This window comes from Oncorhynchus masou, unplaced genomic scaffold (genome assembly GCF_036934945.1).
Source record: "Oncorhynchus masou masou isolate Uvic2021 unplaced genomic scaffold, UVic_Omas_1.1 unplaced_scaffold_2282, whole genome shotgun sequence".
Taxonomy (NCBI): Eukaryota; Metazoa; Chordata; class Actinopteri; order Salmoniformes; family Salmonidae; genus Oncorhynchus; species Oncorhynchus masou.
In genome coordinates, this window is record NW_027008751.1 from 17,448 (window position 1) to 41,220 (window position 23,773).

The 23,773-nt window shown below is 43.7% G+C and overlaps 1 protein-coding gene and 1 pseudogene across 2 annotated transcripts; one reads left to right on the top strand and one right to left on the bottom strand.

Moving 5' to 3' along the window:
* The window catches only part of LOC135533198 (collagen alpha-1(XVIII) chain-like), a 7,359-nt pseudogene extending 1,515 nt beyond the window's left edge, over window positions 1-5,844 (top strand).
* Window positions 5,845-8,090: 2,246 nt separating this feature from the next.
* LOC135533194 (reduced folate transporter-like) lies at window positions 8,091-18,540 on the bottom strand. 2 transcript variants are annotated; one of them, XM_064960590.1, is made up of 6 exons: window positions 18,489-18,540; window positions 17,006-17,664; window positions 14,800-15,601; window positions 13,721-13,913; window positions 13,403-13,544; window positions 8,091-13,288 (listed from the first exon to the last, which is right to left on the bottom strand). In XM_064960590.1, exons 2-6 carry the CDS (start codon window positions 17,276-17,278, stop codon window positions 13,085-13,087), a joined length of 1,614 nt encoding a protein of 537 aa, XP_064816662.1. In that variant the 5' UTR covers window positions 17,279-17,664; window positions 18,489-18,540; the 3' UTR covers window positions 8,091-13,084. The 2 variants fall into 2 exon arrangements, with proteins under 2 accessions (XP_064816662.1, XP_064816663.1); XM_064960591.1 differs by lacking the exon at window positions 18,489-18,540 and having other exon boundaries at window positions 17,006-18,002.
* Window positions 18,541-23,773: the final 5,233 nt, after the last annotated feature.

Below are 23,773 nucleotides of genomic sequence, written 5' to 3' on the forward strand. Positions count from 1 at the left end.
GCTGGTAGATTTATATTGTTCTGTCACTATAAATGGGTCTCCAGCTGGTAGATTTATATTGTTCTGTCTCTATAGGGTCCAGCTGGTATGTATATTGTTCTGTCTCTATAGGGTCCAGCTGGTAGATATTGTTCTGTCTCTATATCCAGCTGGTTCTTGATATTGTTCTGTCTCTATAGGGTCCTGGTAGCTGTCTCTATAGTCCAGATTTATATTTCTGTTCTGTCTCTATAGGGTCCAGCTGGTAGATTTATATTGTTCTGTCTCTATAGGGTCCAGCTGGTAGATTTATATTGTTCTGTCTCTATAGGGTCCAGCTGGTAGATTTATATTGTTCTGTCTCTATAGGGTCCAGCTGGTAGATTTATATTCTGTCTCTGTCCAGCTCTATAGGTCCAGCTGGTAGATTTATATTGTTCTGTCTCTATTCCAGCTGGTAGATTTATATTGTTCTGTCTCTATAGGGTCCAGCTAGATTTATATTGTTCTGTCTCTATAGGGTCCAGCTGGTAGATTTATATTCTGTCTCTGTCTCTAGATTTATATTGGTCTCTATAGTCCAGCTGGTAGATTTATATTGTTCTGTCTCTGTCCAGCTGGTAGATTTATATTGTTCTGTCTCTAGCTGGTAGATTTATATTGTTCTGTCTCTATAGGGTCCAGCTGGTAGATTGTTCTGTCTCTATATTGTTTTATATTGTTCTGTCACTATAGGGGGTCCAGCTGGTAGATGTATATTGTTCTGTCTCTATAGGGTCCAGCTGGTAGATTTATATTCTTCTCTGTCTCTATAGGGTCCAGCTGGTAGATTTATATTGTTCTGCCTCTATAGGGTCCAGCTGGTATATTGATATTGTTATGTCTCTAGCTGGTAGATTTATATTCTTCTCTGTCTCTATAGGGTCCAGCTGGTATATTTATATTGTTCTGTCTCTATAGGGTCCAGCTGGTATATTGATATTGTTCTGTCTCTATGGGGTCCAGCTGGTAGATTTATATTGTTCTGTCTCTATAGGGTCCAGCTGGTATATTGATATTGTTCTGTCTCTATGGGTCCAGCTGGTAGATTTATATTGTTCTGTCTCTATCCAGCTGGTAGATTTATATTCTTCTCTGTCTCTATAGGGTCCAGCAGGTAGATTTATATTCTTCTCTGTCTCTATAGGGTCCAGCTGGTAGATTTATATTCTTCTCTGTCTCTATAGGGTCCCTATGGTCCAGCTGGCCTAAAGGGAGATATAGGCATGCCAGGTAGACCGGTAAGTATCTCTGTTCAGCTATTAGCCAAGTGGTGGTGCTCTGTAGCTCAGTTGGTAGAGCATGTCTTGGCATTGCGCTTGCAATGCCAAGACAGTGAGTTGATTCCCAGGACCACCCACATGTAAAAATATATGCACACATGACTAAGTCGCTTTGAATAAAAGTGTCTGCTCAATGGCACTGAAGTGTGACTTAGAAAGAATCCAAGTGTGCTATTTCCCATTGTATTAACATGGTGATGGACTGCTGCTGGATGTGAACCAGTGTGTTGGTTACAGGGCCGTCCTGGGTTGAATGGTGTCAAAGGAGAGAGGGGGGATTCAGCGGGAGGGACTGGAGGATATGGAGTAAGTATGACACCGCTGGTTGGTGATTGATGGGATTCATACAGTGGTATGGTTAGACCGTCATGACCCAGACAGGGCATCAGTTTCACCCAGATTGATCCATGTTTTCAGGGTCCTCCAGGACCACCTGGCCCACCCGGACCCCCCGGGCCAGCAGTACCTCTGGACAGGTTCAATGTGAGTAGATGTCTGATCCAGTATTGTATCTTTCCCAGACGTTGGTGTTGTGAGTTATATGCTGTAGTCCGTCAGGTTGTTAAAACCCACAAAGTCACTAATGTGGGTTTACAAATTGATAGGGTCTCTTTCCAAGGTACAGTAGTGTAACTCTTCTCCCCTTTGTTCTGTTTCACACTCAGAGGGATGATGTCTCACGGTTATATCCTGGTAAGTCAACTCATTCTCATTGGCCAGTCCCACACCATGACATAGAACGTTACATGTAAAACGATGTCATGTGTTGGATTACATGTTGGCCTTTTTCCTCCACCCATCAGACTCCAAAGGAGACAAAGGTGATCGTGGAGTACCAGGAATACCCGGGGTACCAGGTACAGTAAAACCAGCTAGTTATTTACCTCCGCTGGCCTTGGGTGTACTAACACACGAGATTGAGCTGATTGAACTCACGTTCTATCGTCTCCACTCTAGGTCTCACGTCCAACTTTGACATCTACACCTTCAAGGTAAGTGACGAAACTACATACCCGCCATGCGTCTCTATGTGTTTGATGTGAGGTCAAATGACGTGGGGTGTGTGTGTCCCTGCAGAGGGAGATGAAGGGAGAGAGAGGAGACTCTGGGATGAAGGGGGAGAAGGGCGAGCCAGCCGGAGGATATTATGGTGGCGGTTACGGTGGACAGGGTGGTCAACCTGGACCTCCAGGACTTCCGGTAAGAATAACCACTGAACAACAACAGCCATTTTATTTTACTGCATTCTCCACGTTTTATCAGTGCCTTGCATCAAAAGACATGTACAATGGAATTCAATTAGAAAGTTTTAATGAGCAAGATCTATCGATCTCCAGGGGCCAAAGGGAGAGTCCATCATCGGTCCTTCAGGGCCCCAGGGCCCTCCAGGTAACCCAGGAAGAGGGTACGAAGGCAGGCAAGGGAACCCAGGCCCACCGGGGCCCCCCGGACCTTCAGGATCATCCTCCTCACCTGGAGCCTACAGGCCAACACAGAGTGAGGCGTACTCTCTCGCACACACACTCATACATACAGTACATAGGCAGGAACACAACCTTCTGGTGACATGAAGTACAGTAGCTCCTTGGTTAACAGCTTCAATGAATGATCTTTTTACATCTCAGCCATCAGCATCCCTGGACCTCCGGGCCCTCCTGGCCCACCTGGAACTGATGGACACTCCTCTGGGGTGAGTCTGTTAACCCCTTCATTCCTAGTATAGGGTCTAGGAGGTTAGGGCCTGTTTCTGGACTGGGCCTCACTGTGATGATATATACACCACTTCCAGGATGTGGCATCATTTAGCTCCTTGTCGTCCACGTTTGAACAGGTGATGGTCCTGAGGTCATATGACACGATGACAGCCACGGCCAGACGACAGGCAGAGGGGACGCTGGTGTATCTGGTCGACCAAACAGACTTTTACATCAGAGTACGAAATGGCTTCCGGCAAATCCAGGTGCAGTGTTTACCGGTGTAATGGATGCAAGCCACTATATTTATAAAATACAACACCTTCATCCTTTGTTAGTTTACATGATTAACTTGGAAGTTTTACCTTTCAGCTTGGACCATACATAGCTTTACCCCCTGACCAGGTAAGTCGTTGGAAATGTGCACTTGAGAAATGCTGACAAACTATTGTGACAGTGAAGGAATCAATTAATGAAGTTATTAATCACATTAGTGAATCTTATTGACATGATTTCTCTGCCTGTATCCATCTGAAGGGTAATGAGGTAGCAGCTGTCGACCCTCCTCCAGTGGTCTACTACCAGCCAGACCATCCCTCTAACACGGCCACAGAGCAACCCCCCAGACAGCTAGACCCCCACGAGCCACAGCCTGAGGGACAACACCCTGTTCACCCTGACCCACGTTATTCGACTCACCCGGATCCACGCTACCCAGCTCAGCCGGATCCACGCTACCCAGCCCAGACGGATCCACGCTACCCAGCCCAGCCAGATCCACGCTACCCAGCCCAGCCAGATCCACGCTACCCAGCCCAGCCTGATCCACGCTACCCAGCCCAGCCTGATCCACGCTACCCAGCCCAGCCTGATCCACGCTACCCAGCTCAGCCAGATCCGCGCTACCCCTCACATTCAGATCCCAGATACCCCTCACACACTGATCCACGGTACCCCAGTTATACAGACCGACAGCACAACCCTGACCCTGTTCAGCCCCAGCCAGCCCCTGTCCCACAGAACCCGGTTTACACAGACACCCGCTACCCTGTAACCCCACAACGCAGACCCAGACCTCCTGAGACCCCCAGCCACCAACACACGTCAGGCCCAAGCGTGAGTAGCCAGTGATTTAAAAGTCATAAATGTAACCTAAAAACATGCCACTGCTGAAATACTTCTGATTGTGGATGTGATGGGAAGCACGTTTTTAAAAGCAGACTTTTCTTCTTCTTCTTTCCTTCTGCAGATTCACCTGGTCGCCCTGAACGCCCCCAGGGGGTAACATGCGGGGTATCAGAGGGGCAGACTTCCTGTGTTTCAACCAGGCTCGGGCCATCGGGCTGAAGGGAACCTTCCGGGCTTTCCTCTCCTCCAAGCTCCAGGACCTTTACAGCATCGTCCGCAAGTCAGACAGAGACCGCATGCCCATCGTCAACCTAAAGGTACTGTCAGCTAAGACTGAGATGCATTTTCAGCTTCATTCAGAATCCCAGTATCATTCCATATCATTTAAGTAATTGGCTGCAACTGTCCCTAACCATTTGTCTGTCCCCTCTATAGGATGAGGTCCTGTTTGACAGTTGGGAGGCCATCTTCAGTGACTCAGAGGGCAGAGTGAAGGACAATGTACCCATCTACTCCTTCGATGGCAAAGACATTTTCACAGACGGCACATGGTGATAAACTACACTTCTACATATCACTCACTATACAAAATATCAAAACCTCTCTTTTACAACACCCATAAAGGAGGCATTGATAAGTTATGTAAAGTTAACAGCTGAGAAAGTGAATGGAAGCAAAAATATGATGATTCATCCCTTCATCTCGTTCTCTCTCCTTATTCCCTCTCCTTACCCAGGCCAGACAAGATGATATGGCACGGTTCGACCAGCAGGGGGCACGGCCAGGTGGATAACTACTGTGAGACGTGGCGTATAGGGGAGCGTGCGCTGACGGGCATGGCCTCCTCTCTACAAGGGGCCAGCTCCTCCAACAGAGAACCAGCAGCTGTCACAGCTCCTACGCTGTGCTCTGCATCGAGAACAGCTACATCGGACAGTTCAAGAGATAGGACTGACCAACCAAACGCACACACACTACAGCCAGATCAAGAGATAAGCATAATGAAACACCCACACAAACACATCAGCCAATCCAGGAGGCCTAACAAAACGTACCTACCAGTGGAGGCTGGTGACTTAAAATAAATAGGAGGGTAGACCCAGGGTATAGGTGTGGAACGCACAGGGACAACAAAGTGTGTTTCAAAAATCGTCAATGACTAATTATTTTAACCTAAAACATTTAATAAAGACATTTATAGTACACTACTATGGGGAATGGGAATGAGGGCTACTTACAGTGTTGGAAAGGGACCACAGCAGTGATTGAATGAGGGTATGAGGCATGAGTTGAGGTGTTCAGAGGCTTGACCAGTGCAGGACAGGATTTGCCTAAAAAGACAAACAATAACACAACACACTACACAGTTAGACAAAAGGGCTAAGAATGAGTTAGTCCAAGCAAGGAGTAAAGTCATTGATGTGAAATAATGTGATTGTGTTTGTCTCGAAATACAGGAATGAGAGAAAATTGATAGGGGTACTCAGTGCTTGGAGAGGAAACATTCAATGTGCCAGTGGAGGAGCGGGCACATGAGACATGGCTTCAGTTCATGTAAGGAGATAGTTGACAATGGTTGTGGAGTGATCATCACCTCTTAATCAGGGAACAGGAGGGACTTCCTGGAAATACAAATAGCCGATACATTCCATTACAGCTGCGCCGTCATAGGTTTGGACAACAAGTTTCTCTATGAAGTTAAACTCAGACATCTCAAAATTCATTAACTTGATCAAAGTAGCCCAAGAAAACTCCTGTCAAACACAGACTGCGGCGCATCTCGCCCACTTGACACATCAAAGTAGCCCAAGAAAAGTTCCTGATTAAAGCCCTGATCATCCACATGCCTGACCATAACTGACAACTGCAAGCACCATAGGTCCCAGAGCGGTGGGGCAATTTTTACCCCAACTGGGGCCTGGAGTTTTTCCTTATATGGTAACCTAACTAGGAAAACTCTGGACACTATAAAGTATGCCAGTGATTAATTAGTTGTAAAAAAAGGTTGATCAGACTGAAATATAGTCTCGTTTTCATCCCATACAGCATGTCCGATGTCTAGCGTTCAGGTGTGCCTGGGCTGCTGCAACATTTATGTCATGAGTTTTTACTTGTGTCTGTCCGGAGTGATTGTGTTCTTTGCTAAATAAATACCGGAGGAAAGTGGAAAGCTTACTTGAGTGCACGCGGAAAAATGTGCTGTGTCAACCTCTCTTTAATCAAAATGTTTATGGATGATCCGATGAAGCTATCAAATCATTCTCAATTGTTTTCCACATCCTAGAAAAAACAAGTTGAAAGGTCGATATGTTCAACAAGTAAAGCATTCTAATGTGCAATTACCTCTGCAAGCTCCTTGTAGTTGCCCTTGTTGGCGGGAATGTCCCCTCTCGTCATGTCCTCTATCGATGCAGCTTATTCCCAGAAGCTTGAATGTCTGCATTTATATTCTCCCTGCTTTTGTTTTGCCGTTTAGCTGAACGATCGATGTTCTTCAGGTCACTGTACCCACCTTTCCACCAAGGCTCAGACTTTCCCTAAAGCAGGCAAGGCCAGCAACACAGGCAGCTTGATGAAAGGCTCCCTGTTACCAGCTTTACTTTTGATACCAGTTGGTATTGAACGCCCTCACCTTTTCATCTTTCTTCATGAAACTGATCTCAGGCAGTGGTCGACCCTCCCTTTTCCGTGTACCCCAGAGAATGAAAGGGGTTCTTCAACAAAGTCCACAAACTGCACACTTCACGCTGGTAGATAGCTAGCTACTGAAGTTAGCGAGGCTAACTTTAAAAAAAGTTAAATCAGTTGCACTAGCTGGACACAAAAATTAAGTTCTAAAACCAAGAAAACAATTTATATACCTCTTCTGTCTCCTGTCATTTGAAAAAAAAAAAATTTGAATTGAATAAAATACCAAAATTGCTTAACTATCACTGTTCACTCAATCTCTATCCGACAATGTCACCAAGCTTCTCAACACATAGAATCCCCATAATGCTCTGTGGCACAATCCCAATACAACACACTGTTTGTTCTCTGATCCTAAAAGCTTTGATCGGTTGGAGGACTTCCTCCGGAAGTGGTCATAATTACCATGTATGTCTATGGAAGGGGGTGAGGACTACAAGCCTCCTCGGTTTTGTATTGAAGTCAGAGGAGGATGGAAGCTTGCTGTCCTCCGGCTACACCATGGTGCTACCCCAGACAGTGCTTTTGAAGTTACTGTAGACCATTGCAAAACAGTGTATTTTAATCAATTATTTGGTGACATAAAACTATACTAAATATATTCTTATCTAAAAAGTATAACTTGAATGTTTCTGTTTACATTTTTATGAAATTTCACTGAGGATGGTCCTCCCCTTCCTCCTCTGAGGAGCCTCCACTGATACGTACACACACACAATGGTGCTTTGTATATAACAGCTACATTCCCCTTCTCAATACACTCAGTCCAGCTGGCCAAATATCCATAATATGGGGTTGATCAAGAACAGCGACAACCAGGCTAAGAGATCGACACCCCCCCCAAGCCACCCCCTTTTTACACTGATCGCAGCTGACTAAACAGCCCACCCCGACCCCCTGCACCTAAATCGCTGTTCTGTAAACACCTCTACTGTTTCAGTAGAGTTTGTATTCATTCCACTTCTCCTTTCACTGTCCACTTCGGAAAGCCATGTTCATTGGGGGTTAGATAACAGACTATCACAATGTACATTTATTTTTTTGTGGTCTTACCCTCAAAAGCATAATACCCGCACTATAGAAAGTCTATAGCCTTTTAACAGTTTGCCCTAGAATCAAACCACACCTACAGATTAAACAGGACACATTCTGTTCAACAAGAGTCCAACAAGCTAATTGTTACAGTATTGTACATTAAATGTTTATTATCCAATGTTGTAATTTTTTATTCACTTTACATTGTTGTAATCAGTACATATAACCAGTTTTTGAAGCACTATCTATAACATTGTCATAAATGTTGGATGGTTTTATTTTTCTAGCGGACATCAAAAGGGAACAGGATATTTCAAATGTTTTGATAACAAAAGGAGTATTTATTTTGCGATTAACATTTTGTTAAGTAGTTTTAACATTCACACTTTTCAGTAATGTACTCCATGGATCTATGTATTGACAGAGGAAGAGATGAGTCTGGGCCAAGAATCATGACATTTTGTATCAAAAATCAAATGCCAATGTTTTTGTTTTGCAATGTCCTTTTGCGTTTCAAAATCCTCAAAAGTGCTCTTAAGTGTTTTTCATGTCTATGCACTGTGATGGAAATTAAATAAGGCTTTTAATCCAAAGACCAAAGCATTGCAGCTCACTGAATTAACCGGTGTATGACCCTGGTGAGGAGTTTCAATGTCATCAACGTTTATTAAAAACAAAAAACAAATGCCACATTGGAAAAACAAACTGATTTATTTGTAAATCAAAATAAAATGTTGACATGAGTCAGTTTTTTTACAGCAACAAAATAGGTTCACAGTCATTCACCCAAAGTGTATATTTTCGGCATTGATTGAAGTCAGTGTGACAATATTAAACATGAACAATTCTGACAGTTAACGTTACAAATCTTATCCTATACTGAACTCGTTGGCTAGTATACTGCACGGCATATAGACCATTAGGTGCAATTAATCTCATACCTTTGTATTTGTTTACGAGGCCATATGACCATGTAAAAATCATTGTATACTCTACAACCTCATCACTATAGGCTGAAACCTACCTTGAGATATGACCTTTTAAATCAATTAGAGAATAGTGCAAAGTTCAAGTTGCATAGCGTTCTCAAGTTAAGTGCTTGTATTGTTCACACACATCTTTTATCCACCCTGCATGTAATTAATAGGCACTCAAACTACTATAGTCTATATTCTGACATGATTTCTCAGTTTGTAGTAAGATGGTCCTAAGAATACTCAAGGGGACAGGAATTCAGCAAACCACTTTCTATGCACAGCAATTAAACTAAAGGCAACTTCAATTAAAAAAACAAAATAGGTTAGGTGTAATCTGCATTTATGGGCGTACTTTAAGTATGGTATAAACACATTTAGAATGTAAAGGGTACACCAGATATGAGTTCCCAGAGTTGTCAGATTCCAAAGAATAAACATAGGCCGAAAAGATATTTACATTTTTCAACTTCATTTTGCATTTTATTTCCTGTGACAAACATTTAAGAAAACCCAATTTCACTCTTATACACAGATAAATAAATTGTTCCATTAAAACAGTAGTTCCCAAACTGTGGGATGGGATGCAGAAAAGAGAACGGACCTATACATTTTTCAATAATAGCCTATAATCTGAGAATTTACAATCAACAAAATAAAAGCTAGACAATCAGGCCTCCACTGATGGTTGGTGTTCTTATGTACCAACATAACATGTCAAAATGCATAATAGAATTGTATGAAATTTGCTTAAAAGCAAACAAAATTTCAGCTCCATGGCAAAATGCATAGAATTGCTGGAAATTGGTTTTAAAATTGCAATAAAATGTTATTTCAACTCCATGGCAGGATGTGAAATTGCAGGGGATTAGCTTTGAAACTGCAAAATAGTGTCCGCTGCCAAGATCATATTTTGTATTTATGCTTTGGTCTGTGTGTGTTTGTTTTTTACTACTCGACCCTTATGGTGGGTGGAGACTCAAAACACAGCACAATTGGTGGGTCACGAAGCAAAAACGTTTGAGAACCCCTGCATTTAAACAAAATAGCTAATTAGAAAATTCTGGAAAATACCATGCAGAATAAAAGTCTGCCAGCTCATTGCTAAATCCTCAAAACTCATTTGCAGTAGTTCATAACAACTATACTCCAGTTTACACATTCACATTCATGAGGGCTTCCTATTACAATAGATGACAATGAATTTATGATTAGCACTGCTGGGGGAGAAAAGACAAATCTGCATGAAAACATTTAAACAAAAATAGGGGAGAGTGGGATAGCCACCCTTGTTTCTAGGAAACCATACACAAAATGTTATAATTTGACCAAATATCTAGGAAGAGGGTCATCATTTCATTGAGTCTGAAGGAAGAAACCACATGAAAAAAGTAAAGTAAAAAAGAAAAGATTTTCACCAAGTCAAATTATTTTCTGTTATAGAGGTTTCATGATGCTTGTATCTAAAGCCAAGTAGATCATTTTAAGATTATTCTATACATAAGCATGAAATTATTGTATCTGTGTGTGCTAATATAATCCAAATGTTTGCCTTGGGGTAAAAGTTGAGCCAATTGAAGTGTTTTCTTCCCAGGCATAATGCAAGGCATTATCGCTGGGATGAGGTAACAGGGCCTGGCCAAAGTTAAAAAAATATATATATATATATATATATATATATGAAGTACAAAGTGTTTGTTAGGAGCCTGTGTTAAAAAGGTGCTTAAAATTATTAAAAAGAAAAAGCAATTGTGTTCGGGAAATAAAGATAGATATTATTTTTAAAAGGTTTTGGTAATATTTCATTCAGTAGAGACATTTCTATGCGGCTTAACTTGCTCTATTCCGTGGCTCAATTTACCCGAATGCCAAGAGACCACTTTTTTCCCCCAGACAACCTGTTTTCAAAACTGTAAAGTTTACATGAATTTGGATTATTTCCAGGGATACACAACATCCTGAAATATATGTAGATATCTTTGTTAGAAAGAATACAATAGATCTCGTAGTGATGCTGAACGTAAAAAATGGCTCAACGTACCCCACCCTCCGTAAGCAAAACTACACACAACATGGTAGCTAAAACACTTCCTGACACAAGGTGCATTGAATTACTCACTGGCAGCAAGCATAACTTGTTCTCAACTGGCCTACCTGGTTAAATAAAGGTGAAATCAAAAAGAATCCACTGACATTGTTAGTTTGAAGGCCCTAAAACAATTGGCATCTGCTTTGTTCACAAGCAATCGCTGATTAAACCTAAGACAATGGGAGTGTAGTGAACATACACACAAAAGGGCTTCATTTAGAAAATCCTTTTACACTTTTCAAAGAAAAATCTTCATGAAGATTCAGCAGCCCAAAAATGCATCCTGTCACATGTCTACTTAATCTAAAGCAGTGCTAATGTGATCACATAGTAATCATGATCCTGTAAGGCACACCTCTCTCACTGGAGGACTTCTGTACAGCTAACAATAGACACACAGATTCAAAAATATGGTTTGCGCTAATCAATACAATTGCAGCAATTGTCGAGAATTCCTAATGATCGCAAACAGTGAATCATTTGCTGAATATAACAGGCTATTGTTCCATCAGTAGAAGAAGTAGTCCAATAGAATTAGTTAGACTGTTTCTGTAGATCATTTCCTATTGGTCCCCTCTAATTGAGATTATTATTTTCTCAGTCAGAGTTACGAAAACAAACATGCTTTAACATCAGGGAACATATGATTACCCTGTATTTGGAAAACTCTGAACATAATCAACAGTGGACAACACCATTTGGGATGTTTCTGGGATAAGAAGAGCAAAGCAGCCACTACATAGTACATGTCAACAGTCTCTCTGAGAACATTAGGCTGACAACTAGGCCCAAACTGACTATTAAAAACAAAACACTGTTTGAGTGAGATGTAGGGATTGGTCTAAAGCCGAAAAATAAAATTCCTTAAATGTAGCTACTACAGTAGCTATATGCTGGTCTATTGTACTTCGAAAACAATGTTGAGGCAGGTTGCTTAGGATGCAAACCTTCCCAAACAGCCTAATTCATTCTCTTAGAGGTGCTCCCACAATAATGTGATTTGTAAAAAAATACTTAAGTACTACTTAAGAAGTATCTGTACTTTACTATTTCTATTTTTGACAAATTTTACGTCACTACATTCCTATAGAAAATAATGTACTTTTTACTCCATACATTTTCCCTGACACCCAAAAGTACTTGCTATATTTTGAATGCTTAACAGGACAGAAAAGTGGTCCAATTCACACACTTATCAAGAGAACAAACCCTGGTCATCCCTACTGCCTCTGATCTGGAGGACTCACTAAACACAAAATGTCTCAGTGTTGGAGTGTCCCCCTGGCTACTGATGAAGAAAAATGCAATTGTGCCATCTGATTTGCTTAATACGTCATTTGAAATTATTTATACTCTTACTTTTTAATACTTAAGTTTATTTAAAACAAAATACTTTTAGACTTTTACTTGAGTCATTTCTATGAAGGTATCTTTACTTTTAATCAAGTATGACAAGTTGGTACTTTTTCCACCGCTGCTTACAAGACCATTAGGCTCGATCGAGTGAGCTTTTTTATTATCTTGTAGTAATGTAGGTGGGCCCTGCCTGTAATTCTTTAAAAAAATATATGTATTCCATAATAACATCCTTTTGGTGAACTGAATACACATTGGATATAACGGATAAGGCACTAAGGGCTGAGAACAGTGACTGTTCACTAATACTGGTAAACTACACTCCCCCAACACATCCAACGAAGTGTCATGAGGTTTCGACTTACCTCTAAGTCTCATCTGTCCTTGTGCAGTCGTGTGGAAACCGTAGCAGAGATTCCCAGACAGTTTAGACCACTCAAAGTCAGTGTAGGGGGTTTAGGTGTTGATGTAAAGATGACAATGTTCAAGGGATAGTTGAGGATTTTGGCAAGGAGACCCTTTATCTACTTCCACACAGTCAGATGAACTCATGGATATCATTTTTATGTCTCTGCATCCAGTATGAAAGAAGTTAGAGGTAGTTTCGCGAGCCAATGCCAACTAGCGTTAGCTAGCGCAATGACAGGAAGTCTACAGGGACAACTTGCATGCTAGCTGTTCCGATAGACTTCCAGTCATTACGCTAACGCTAGTTAGCAAATTCCTTCTAACTGCATGCAGATACATAAAAATAGTCTCCAATCTGACTCTGGGGAAGTAGATAAAGGGCTTCACTGCCATCATTCCACAATATCCCTTTCAGGCCTTCACATTGTTCCCATTGGACAGAGGTTCCATCTCTGAGGGGTTTGATGGTACGGAACATAGCTCAGTGGGCGTGGCCTGGTCTGTGTCCCCTCTCCCTCCTGCCGATTGGTTCCTGTAGTGGTGAATGATGACCCAGGCAGCACAGCCCAGGTAGATAACCGTCAGCAAGGCAAAGTAGAAGAAGTAGACCAGGAACTATTGGAGAACAGAACAGCACCCATTAGAAAACATATGGTGTTCCTATATGGGTGACGTCAGCTTGCAGGAAGTCGTCTGAGCGTGGTTGTAGTCAGAGTGTGTGTGACTGACCTGGGAGTGCACGTCTAGTCCCAGACCCTTCTTGTCAGAGACGATGAGGGTGATGATGGTCTTCAGAACGGTCGCCAGGAAAGTGTTGACCCCAAACACCAGGGCACACAGCTCCTTGGTGAGCGACGAGGCGATCTGGAAACTACAAACACCACAACAGGATAGTCAGCAGATTAAATGTACAGCCTATAGTAAGAAAGACGTGACAGTTCTATGACAATGCATTCATGCACTGCACACGTCTGAACATGAATATCCCCCAAATCCCATTATACGTATACAACGACTTTAAATAAAAGTAGACCTAAGGAAACGTACATGGCGATGGGCACGAGGAACTGGTAGAAACCCCTGAAGAGGGAGTAGGCCACATAGCAGACCCAGATGTTGCTGGTGGTCCCCATGAGGAGCAGCAGGCCAGCCTGTAGAGCAGTGATGACGCCGATCACCAGCTCAGACCACACGTTCCAGCGGATCTTCACGAAGCCCGCTGCAAATGACGTGATCGCACCTGGGACAGAGTTAACGAGGTGGAGTTAGTCGAAGAAGATAAGCTGACTAAGTTCATGACTGAGTAGGTGATTAAGGCTTGGGGGAACTTCATTTAATAAATGCTGTGTGTGGACTCAGGGTCACAGTTTGACATTATCATATCAAGGCAAACAGAGGGGACTGCTGGTTCAGTAAGCCTTTATGTTAATATTAGGCATCAATAAAATAATTCTACTAAATGACTATGGGGAGCAGCACATTGTCTGGCGTCATCTCCCTGTGTGATCAACACCTAAACCATTGTCATCTTCCACCACCTGTCAACAGAACGTGACTGGTTAGACTTCTGTTGTCTCACCACATTCTACTTCATGGGAATTCCTCTTCCTAGATTGATGGGCTTTGTATGTCTCCTGTCCTTGTCAGCTGTTTAGGTCATGTCATTTCAGTCATAATTAAATAATTGGAGAGGGGTCAGTCTAAAACAGTGTTTCCCAACTCCAGTCCCCCAACAGTGCGCATTTTTGTTGTGGCCCCAGACAAGCACACCTGATTCTACTTGTCAACTATTGAATCAGGCGAGTTAGCCTGGGGCTACAACAACGTGTGTTGTTGGGGGTACTGGAGAACTGGAGATGGGAAACCCTGGTCTAAGACAACTCATTTGACTGAGAAAATATGTACCTTGAAGCATGTTGCCATGGTGCTCTCACTACTACCTCTGCCAACTGCTGTAGGGGTGTTAATATTTTGTAGGAATCATTGACTTGGAGAACACAGGCTCCAACCCTGTCAGACAGTGAAGACCCAGGTGAATGCTACACATTGGTCATTAAAACACTTGTATACCTGTCTTTGGAGGGCCTTTGTACCCAGACTAAAACCTAGGGAAATGGATCCCTCACCCAGTAGTGTGGAGACAGCCTCCACCCCTCCGTTGTAGACGTGTTTGTTCTCCGTGGCGGGGTACACCTTGTTCCACAGGACATGGACGTACAACAGCACCAGGTAGTAGCCAGCGGAGTTGAATACCCACCACAGGCTCCACAGTCTCAGGCTGGGCCTCCGCGGCATGTTCCTCAGCTCCGTCAGCATCTGAATAAACACTGAGTCCCTCCAGGAGGAACCAGAGCTGAGGGGGGCCAGGGAGGGTGTGTCACCTGAACCCAAGTCCGCTTCACCCTGCTTCATCCTGGCCAGCTCTGACTGGGCGGCAGCCTGCTCCTGGAGGTTCCTCTGGGCAGCGTGGTGGGCCCTGTTGAAGAACAGGGACCTCTTGGGCCAGGGCAGGCAGCAGGAGAGCACCAGGCCGAAGGACACCAAGGCCAAGGAGACAACACTGAGCGTGGCGAAGGAGAGCCTGCCCACGGATATCAGCACCTGGCCCAGCACCGAGCTGGCAAACACCCCCATGAGGACGCAAGAGCGTGAGTAGCTGGCCACGCGTTGGTAGAGCTCTGGGGTGACCAGGGAGAAGATATAGGAGGAGTAAGCCACGCGTGCTGCCATGGTGATGCCGTAGAAGAACTCCATGAACTGCATCTCTAAGAGAGAGGAGCCCAGGAGGAGGAGGAGCCAGATGGCCACGTGGCTGAGGCTGGAGAGGACCAGGACGGGCTTGTAACGCAAGACGTCTGTCAAGAGGAAGACTGGCACCAGCACCGCCATGTAGGAGTAGGACAGAATCGGGTTGATCTCATTGGTCACCTGGAGGAAGAGAATGGCGGGTATGAGAGGGGAGACCACATAGAAGAGAGAGGACTACATAGAATCCAATTCTCCTTGTAAAAAGTTGCAGCTGAAGGCTCTATAAACATGCCGGCAGGTGTTCTCAAATTGCGTATTTAGGCTAGTTTCCTGAGAGTCCTCGAACACTGACAAATGCACATACCTCATATGCTGTTCAGAATAACCTTGTCGCTGTGCTGACACCTTTTGCCAATGCAACAACGTTAATCCCCTCTACAGGAAATGAGGGGAGCAAAAACCTTCACTGATCCCCTTCATTGGAACTAATGCTACATTGTAGGCAAGGACACCTTCCAATGAGACTGCAGACGTCAGGCCATTAGGTTCATTAGTTGATACTGAGCCAGACAAGCCTACAGTAACCAATCAGAAAAAGACTCTGGCCTAATTTGTAGGAATGTGAACTCTGACCATACTGAGGAGGGGTTACTGCACTCACACTGTGATAGCCTTATTACAGTCCAGTGGGTTCCATGACTAAGGAACACTGGTTCAATTACTTTAGGATAGAGCGGTTGTAGTTCAAGCTCCTAGTATAAATTCAGATGGAACACGTGTCAGCTGATATAGCTTATATCAGGGTTGTCCTTCTACGTGACATACAAGGCTATAGCCTCCAGCGCAGGACATTGTCTTTCATATCCCTCAAAATCAATTGGGCCTCAGGTCAAACTGACATGCCCTGGCCTTTAAATATTTACATTTAACCTTTATTTAACTAGGCAAGTCAGTTAAATAAAGGTTAAATACATTTTTGTTTATTCAGTAGAAGACCGATAGCAATAGTTGACACGACTAACAAAATACTTGTTTACTAAGGAAGAGTGAAGATACGTTTCTCAATCCTTCCTACTAGTGCTCCATCCAGCACTAGTAGGAAGGAGCCAATTTGTTTTCAGCACTTATTTCCCTGACTGATCAAAACTCATTTTCTCATGGCTCTCTCTCATCCCTCTGCAGCAGACATATGGTGAGCAATATGTTTGGAACATCGAATCGCAATGAAATCACAGTATCGAATCGCAATATCGGCACCTAGGTATCGTGATAATATTGTATTGTGAGGTCCCTGGCAATTCCCAGCCCTACTTTGTAATATAAGTTAATCAATTTCTATGATTCCAACAGTTCACCCTAGTATTTTGATCTTTAACATCAAATCTCAACATTTGGTAAGAAAAAACATTTCTCAACTCGATTATTTGCCCACATCGTGCAGCCCTAACTCCTACACATCTACCCACCACTTAAGACACACACACGGATAGTTGCACACACACACTACACACATTGCACACTCATGCAAAACACACCACACCAACATTACAAACTGTTATAGGGGGATGACTGTGCATCACTGACCTGTTCCCTGGTGAAGTTCTTCTCCATGCTGAGCAGGTTTGGTGTTATAAAGGGCTCCCCAGGCTTCAGCTGCACCATAAACCCATAGAAACACAGGAACACCACCGACAACTCCCAGGTCCGGGCGGTCTTGGTCTGGCCGTCTGAGGGGTCCTCAGGTGGGGGAAGAGACACCTCAGGGTCAGGCTCTCCAGGGGAGGTCTCCTTCAGCTCCAGTTCAGCCTCTTCCTCCACAGCCCTGTCCCCACTCACCATAGCGTCTTTGTTCACCATGGTAGTGGCCTGACAGTGGACACTGGGGTCCCAAGTCTACCTCTGACTGTATCAAATGACTAAGTGGTATTGCTATAGTGAAGAGGCTTGCTATAGGAATTTTCATAGAAACCAGAGAGTAGGGCCTAAACCACCAATTCAGATGTTCTAAGCAGACAAGTAGAGATTCCTGTTAGAACTATTCCCTTCCACAGAGGATCCAATGTTACACATTACAGAGGGGGTGAGAGGGAAACTTTTCACAATGACGAACATGGCGGTAAAGTGCTACCTGCAGCGATTTTCATACTGTATGCATGAGAGAATGTCAACCTTTGCTCCATTCCATGGATTAACAATGATTGAAAGCAAGCTAGTTTACAGCTGGACCTCTGGTCATTGCGAACCTGAAAAATACAAGAATGTTTGCAAATAGTCATTCAAAGTTTGTTTTATGCTGTATTCTTCATTATTTTGTGGGATGGTGCTCAACCAAACTCCCTATGTCCAAAGCTGTCCTTTCCAGGCAGGGTCATCAAATCACACGTATTATAGTAACAACCATGGTAAACAACGACCCAAACAGATCTGAGTTGTCAGGTCACGAGTATTATTTGGGTGCAGTCAGCGTATTATAATTTTGTTGTTCTCTGTTGGACTGATTTACTAACTTGGGGTTGACACACTCCAAAAATAGATTCACAACGAACGACTTTTGTGACGTCTACCTCTTGACCAGCTTTTGCATTTCAGTTTACCAAAGCTAAATAGCTTTGTAATTGCAATGCATGCGAGACCAGACATAGTTACTTTAAAAAGTATTCGCTAAAACAGGGGTGCAAGTTCTGCACGCATGGCTGGCACGAGCCATATTCAATGTTAGCTAACTAGTTACGTTTCCAGTCTGGAATACCTAACGTTAGTTAGCTAAAGGTAGCTAAGCTTGTCTGGAAGAGGTAGCTGAGCTTATTTTGATAAACCCCTTGCTATTGAACAATGTCAGAGAGCTAGCTCCAGATAACATCAACTAACCTAGACAATTTAGCTAACGTTAACGGTCTATAGTAGCTGACATTATCCAGCTAATATTAGCTAAATCATGCGAGTTAATATCTTTTTGCAGGGAACATTGGTGAACTTGTTAGCGAGCTGAAGTTGACACCAATAATTGGGTTTTAAAACAATGTACATACAACTTTATACATTGACAAGGAAAGTAGGTAAAACCTACCCCTAAATTCTTCCCCGACTGAACTCGTGTGCGCGCTGTTGTCCAGCTGAATGCATTTCAGAGCAACTGAGTCTGTGAGATTTTGCATGGAACTATGGGGGCTGTAGTTTCTGTCGGTTGAACGGAGATAATCCAAAATGCACCTTAAAATGTATTTAATCAATTAACATTAGTATATCACTCAATGATCAATACTTTTCACTAGTTTCAATACCAATGGCAAATAGGCTACATACTGTATTCCAATATATTAGGACATAATATCACATGAACATTTAATGAATAAAGACAAACACCCTACACAAAACATAGAGCATTCTACTGAGCACGCAACTGAACATTGCCCCATGGATAATCATTGGACCTGACCGTCGCGCGCTGTGAAATCAGGGAGTTCTATTTTTCTGGTCCGGGTTGAACCAAGCAATGGCGCATCATGTCATCGAGGAAAAGCGGGGAGGGAGGAGCGCCCTTCTCAAATCAAACAGCAATCTGCTCCCCTCGGGCAATCGTCCCGAAACATACAACATCTCTTTTCCATAAAAATAAATGTTTGAATGTTCAAACTAGTTTTCATTGGGAAGGCAAATAAAAGCGTTTTTATCGCAATCACTTTTGCACAGAATCCGACTCATCACTAATCCGATGTATCACTCCAATTGCTAAATTACTTCACGTTTGTTAAGAACCGGCTCACGCCCGTCAGGCCGCCCTGTTCCAAAATGAATGCAATCACCTTCACCCGATACAAACTCCCCATCGGGGTAACCCGGGCTAGATAAACGAATCCCCTTTGTGTTAACGTCCATATTAAATCTTTGGAGAGTAGGCTACATGTCGGCGTTACAATGTAACTGAATAAAGTAACGTTGTAATGGTATGAGCAGAAAACGTATGCGAATGTTTGTAAATTTATTTTCGCGTCACGTGTGATCTTTTATATACACATTTGGAATACGTCTAGCAGTATGAATACGCGTGAAAACGGCTGCAACATCATAAACAAACTTCAGCAAATATTTGCAATCTGAGTTTGACCTTTGGTGCTATAAATGAGGGCATAGCAATGGAGTGGTGACTGACTCTCTCCAGTGCGCATGTCACATAAACCTATTGTGCATTTGCCTACTTATTTTTCAAACTGGGTTCTTTTATGGGATTTGGTAGGGTATTTATAACATATTTACTACACATATAAATAGTTATCTTTTTTATTTTTATTTTTATTTCACCTTTATTTAACCAGGTAGGCTAGTTGAGAACAAGTTCTCATTTGCAACTGTGACCTGGCCAAGATAAAGCATAGCAGTGTGAACAGACAACACAGAGTTACACATGGAGTAAACAATAATTAAGTCATTAACACAGTAGAAAAAAAAGAGAGTCTATATACATTGTGTGCAAAAGGCATGAGGAGGTAGGCAAATAATTACAATTTTGCAGATTAAGACTGGAGTGATAAATGATCAGATGGTCATGTACAGGTAGAGATACTGGTGTGCAAAAGAGCAGAAAAGTAAATAAATAAAAACAGTATGGGGATGAGGTAGGTAAAATTGGGTGGGCTATTTACAGATGGACTATGTACAGCTGCAGCGATCGGTTAGCTGCTCAGATAGCAGATGTTTGAAGTTGGTGAGGGAGATAAAAGTTTCCAACTTCAGCGATTTTTGCAATTCGTTCCAGTCACAAGCAGCAGAGAACTGGAACGAAAGGCGGCCAAATGAGGTGTTGGCTTTAGGGATGATCAGTGAGATACACATGCTGGAGCGCGTGCTACGGGTGGGTGTTGCCATCGTGACCAGTGAACTGAGATAAGGCGGAGCTTTACTTAGCATGGACTTGTAGATGACCTGGAACCAGTGGGTCTAGCGACTAATATGTAGCGAGGGCCAGCCGACTAGAGCATACAGGTCGCAGTGGTGGGTGGTATAAGGTGCTTTTGTGACAAAACGGATGGCACTGTGATAAACTGCATCCAGTTTGCTGAGTAGAGTGTTGGAAGCTATTTTGTAGATGACGTCGCCGAAGTCGAGGATCGGTAGGATAGTCAGTTTTACTAGGGTAAGTTTGGCGGCGTGGGTGAAGGAGGCTTTGTTGCGGAATAGAAAGCCGACTCTAGATTTGATTTTCGATTGGAGATGTTTGATATGAGTCTGGAAGGAGAGTTTACAGTCTAGCCAGACACCTAGGTACTTATAGATGTCCACATATTCAAGGTCGGAACCATCCAGGGTGGTGATAATAGTCAGGCGTGCGGGTGCAGGCAGCGAACGGTTGAAAAGCATGCATTTGGTTTTACTAGCGTTTAAGAGCAGTTGGAGGCCACGGAAGGAGTGTTGTATGGCATTGAAGCTCGTTTGGAGATTAGATAGCACAGTGTCCAAGGACGGGCCGGAAGTATATAGAATGGTGTCGTCTGCGTAGAAGTGGATCAGGGAATCGCCCACAGCAAGAGCAACATCATTGATATATACAGAGAAAAGGGTCGGCCCGAGAATTGAACCCTGTGGCACCCCCATAGAGACTGCCAGAGGACCGGACAGCATGCCCTCCGATTTGACACACTGAACTCTGTCTGCAAAGTAGTTGGTGAACCAGGCAAGGCAGTCATCAGAAAAACCGAGGCTACTGAGTCTGCCGATAAGAATATGGTGATTGACAGAGTCGAAAGCCTTGGCAAGGTCGATGAAGACGGCTGCACAGTACTGTCTTTTATCGATGGCCGTTATGATATCGTTTAGTACCTTGAGCGTGGCTGAGGTGCACCCGTGACCGGCTCGGAAACCAGATTGCACAGCGGAGAAGGTATGGTGTGATTCGAGATGGTCAGTGACCTGTTTGTTGACTTGGCTTTCGAAGACCTTAGATAGGCAGGGCAGGATGGATATAGGTCTGTAACAGTTTGGGTCCAGGGTGTCTCCCCCTTTGAAGAGGGGGATGATTGCGGCAGCTTTCCAATCCTAGGGGTTGAGACAATGGCGGCGGATAGTTTCAGAAATAGAGGGTCCAGATTGTCAAGCCCAGCTGATTTGTACGGGTCCAGGTTTTGCAGCTCTTTCAGAACATCTGCTATCTGGATTTGGGTAAAGGAGAACCTGGAGAGGCTTGGGCGAGTAGCTGCGGGGGGGGAGCTGTTGGCCGAGGTTGGAGTAGCCAGGCGGAAGGCATGGCCAGCCGTTGAGAAATGCTTGTTGAAGTTTTTGATAATCATGGATTTATCGGTGGTGACCGTGTTACCTAGCCTCAGTGCAGTGGGCAGCTGGGAGGAGGTGCTCTTGTTCTCCATGGACTTCACAGTGTCCCAGAACTTTTTGGAGTCGGAGCTACAGGATGCAAATTTCTGCCTGAAGAAGCTGGCCTTAGCTTTCCTGACTGACTGCGTGTATTGGTTCCTGACTTCCCTGAACAGTTGCATATCGCAGGGACAATTCGATGCTATTGCAGTCCGCCACAGGATGTTTTTGTGCTGGTCGAGGGCAGTCAGGTCTGGATTGAACCAAGGGCTATATCTGTTCTTAGTTCTGCATTTTTTGAACGGAGCATGCTTATCTAAAATGGTGAGGAAGTTACTTTTAAAGAATGACCAGGCATCCTCAACTGACGGGATGAGGTCAATGTCCTTCCAGGATACCCGGGCCAGGTCGATTAGAAAGGGCTGCTCACAGAAGTGTTTTAGGGAGCGTTTGACAGTGATGAGGGGTGGTCGTTTGACTGCGGCTCCGTAGCGGATACAGGCAATGAGGCAGTGATCGCTGAGATCCTGGTTGAAGACGGCGGAGGTGTATTTGGAGGGCCAGTTGGTCAGGATGACGTCTATGAGGGTGCCCTTGTTTACAGATTTAGGGTTGTATCTGCTGGGTTCCTTGATGATTTGTGTGAGATTGATGGCATCTAGCTTAGATTGTAGGACTGCCGGGGTATTAAGCATATCCCAGTTTAGGTCACCTAACAGAACAAACTCTGAAGCTAGATGGGGGGTGACCTCTGAGTATGGCATGACCAATTTGATTATCACGTGGTTGGTTTTAAGTTAAAAGAACTGCCTCAGGCTACATGGAGAGAATCAGTCCATTGTCACAGCACTTTAAATGTTATGTGATTTAGCCAGTCATGAGATATCTTCTGTGCCCTCAACAGAACCCATAAACACATATCTGGGGATTTGGTTGTCATGCAGTTATCCCAAGGCAGTCCAACAGTGTGCCTTGATTTCATGGACATCACAGCCATAGCTGTGAGGAAGGCCTCACTGCAAATTCTGGATCCATCCAAGACCTGTCTGCATCTAGTGCTATTTCCCAGACAAAGCACTTCCTTCTGTGTCACCTCCTTTGAGAACCAGACCCTAATGTGAAAGGATAGCATGCATGCAAACAGTGGCAGCCATTCTGCTGTATCACTTTCACCCATGAATGTATTCTGCGCTTTCAACTAGGAACTTTCCATCTCTTTCAGATCAGTGGTTATAAGGAATCGGACAGAGGAGGAAATTAGTCTTAGGACATCATTTCCACAACATTTTCCTGTTACCTTGGTTTGACTGTGGCAATATCCTGTATATTATCCACAGCGACCAATACTCATTTCATCGCAGCTGGTAAACCCTGCCTATATTTCCCCTCTGTGCCCATCTTTCCCCTCCCATTTTCTATGAATCTTTTATAGCCATCTCCTGTCCAGTATAGAGGAGGTACATCCTCTACAGCACAGCCTGTCAGCTGTGTTTTATTAGAGGGCTGAGATACTGCTGAATCAGAGGTTTCACCTCTCCTCCCTCTTTAACAATCAACTCTGTACGTGTGTATGCATGCATTCCTGTGTGTGTGTCTGTGTGTGCACGACTGCGTGTGTTCTGTTTTCAGAAATAATGCAACATGTCATGCGTAACCTCCTTTAAGAGGGTAGCCGTACATGAGAATGACTATAGCATGCAGTACAGCACCTGACTGGATCTCAGCTAGTGTTGTAGGGAAGAATGCTGCCTTGTGTTATCACACTGGTTTAGGTGAATCAAAATCTAATCACTCTAATATGTCCCAGGTCAGGGTCTTAAATCACTCACACAGGCTAAGTGCACCTTCCAAATCTGTCATTAAGAGAGAGGGAGTTTCTAAGAGTCCAAAGGCAATTTCTCTGATTGGCTGGATGAGTCATTGCACCTATTGGCCCTGCCTTCAACGTCTCTCATTGGGTTGTGCAGTTTTACAGCTGCCTCTCATTGGGCCAGTAGGAGAGAGTGGGCTGGGTCTTACTCTTGTTCTCTGTGTTTGAGTGTCTGTGGA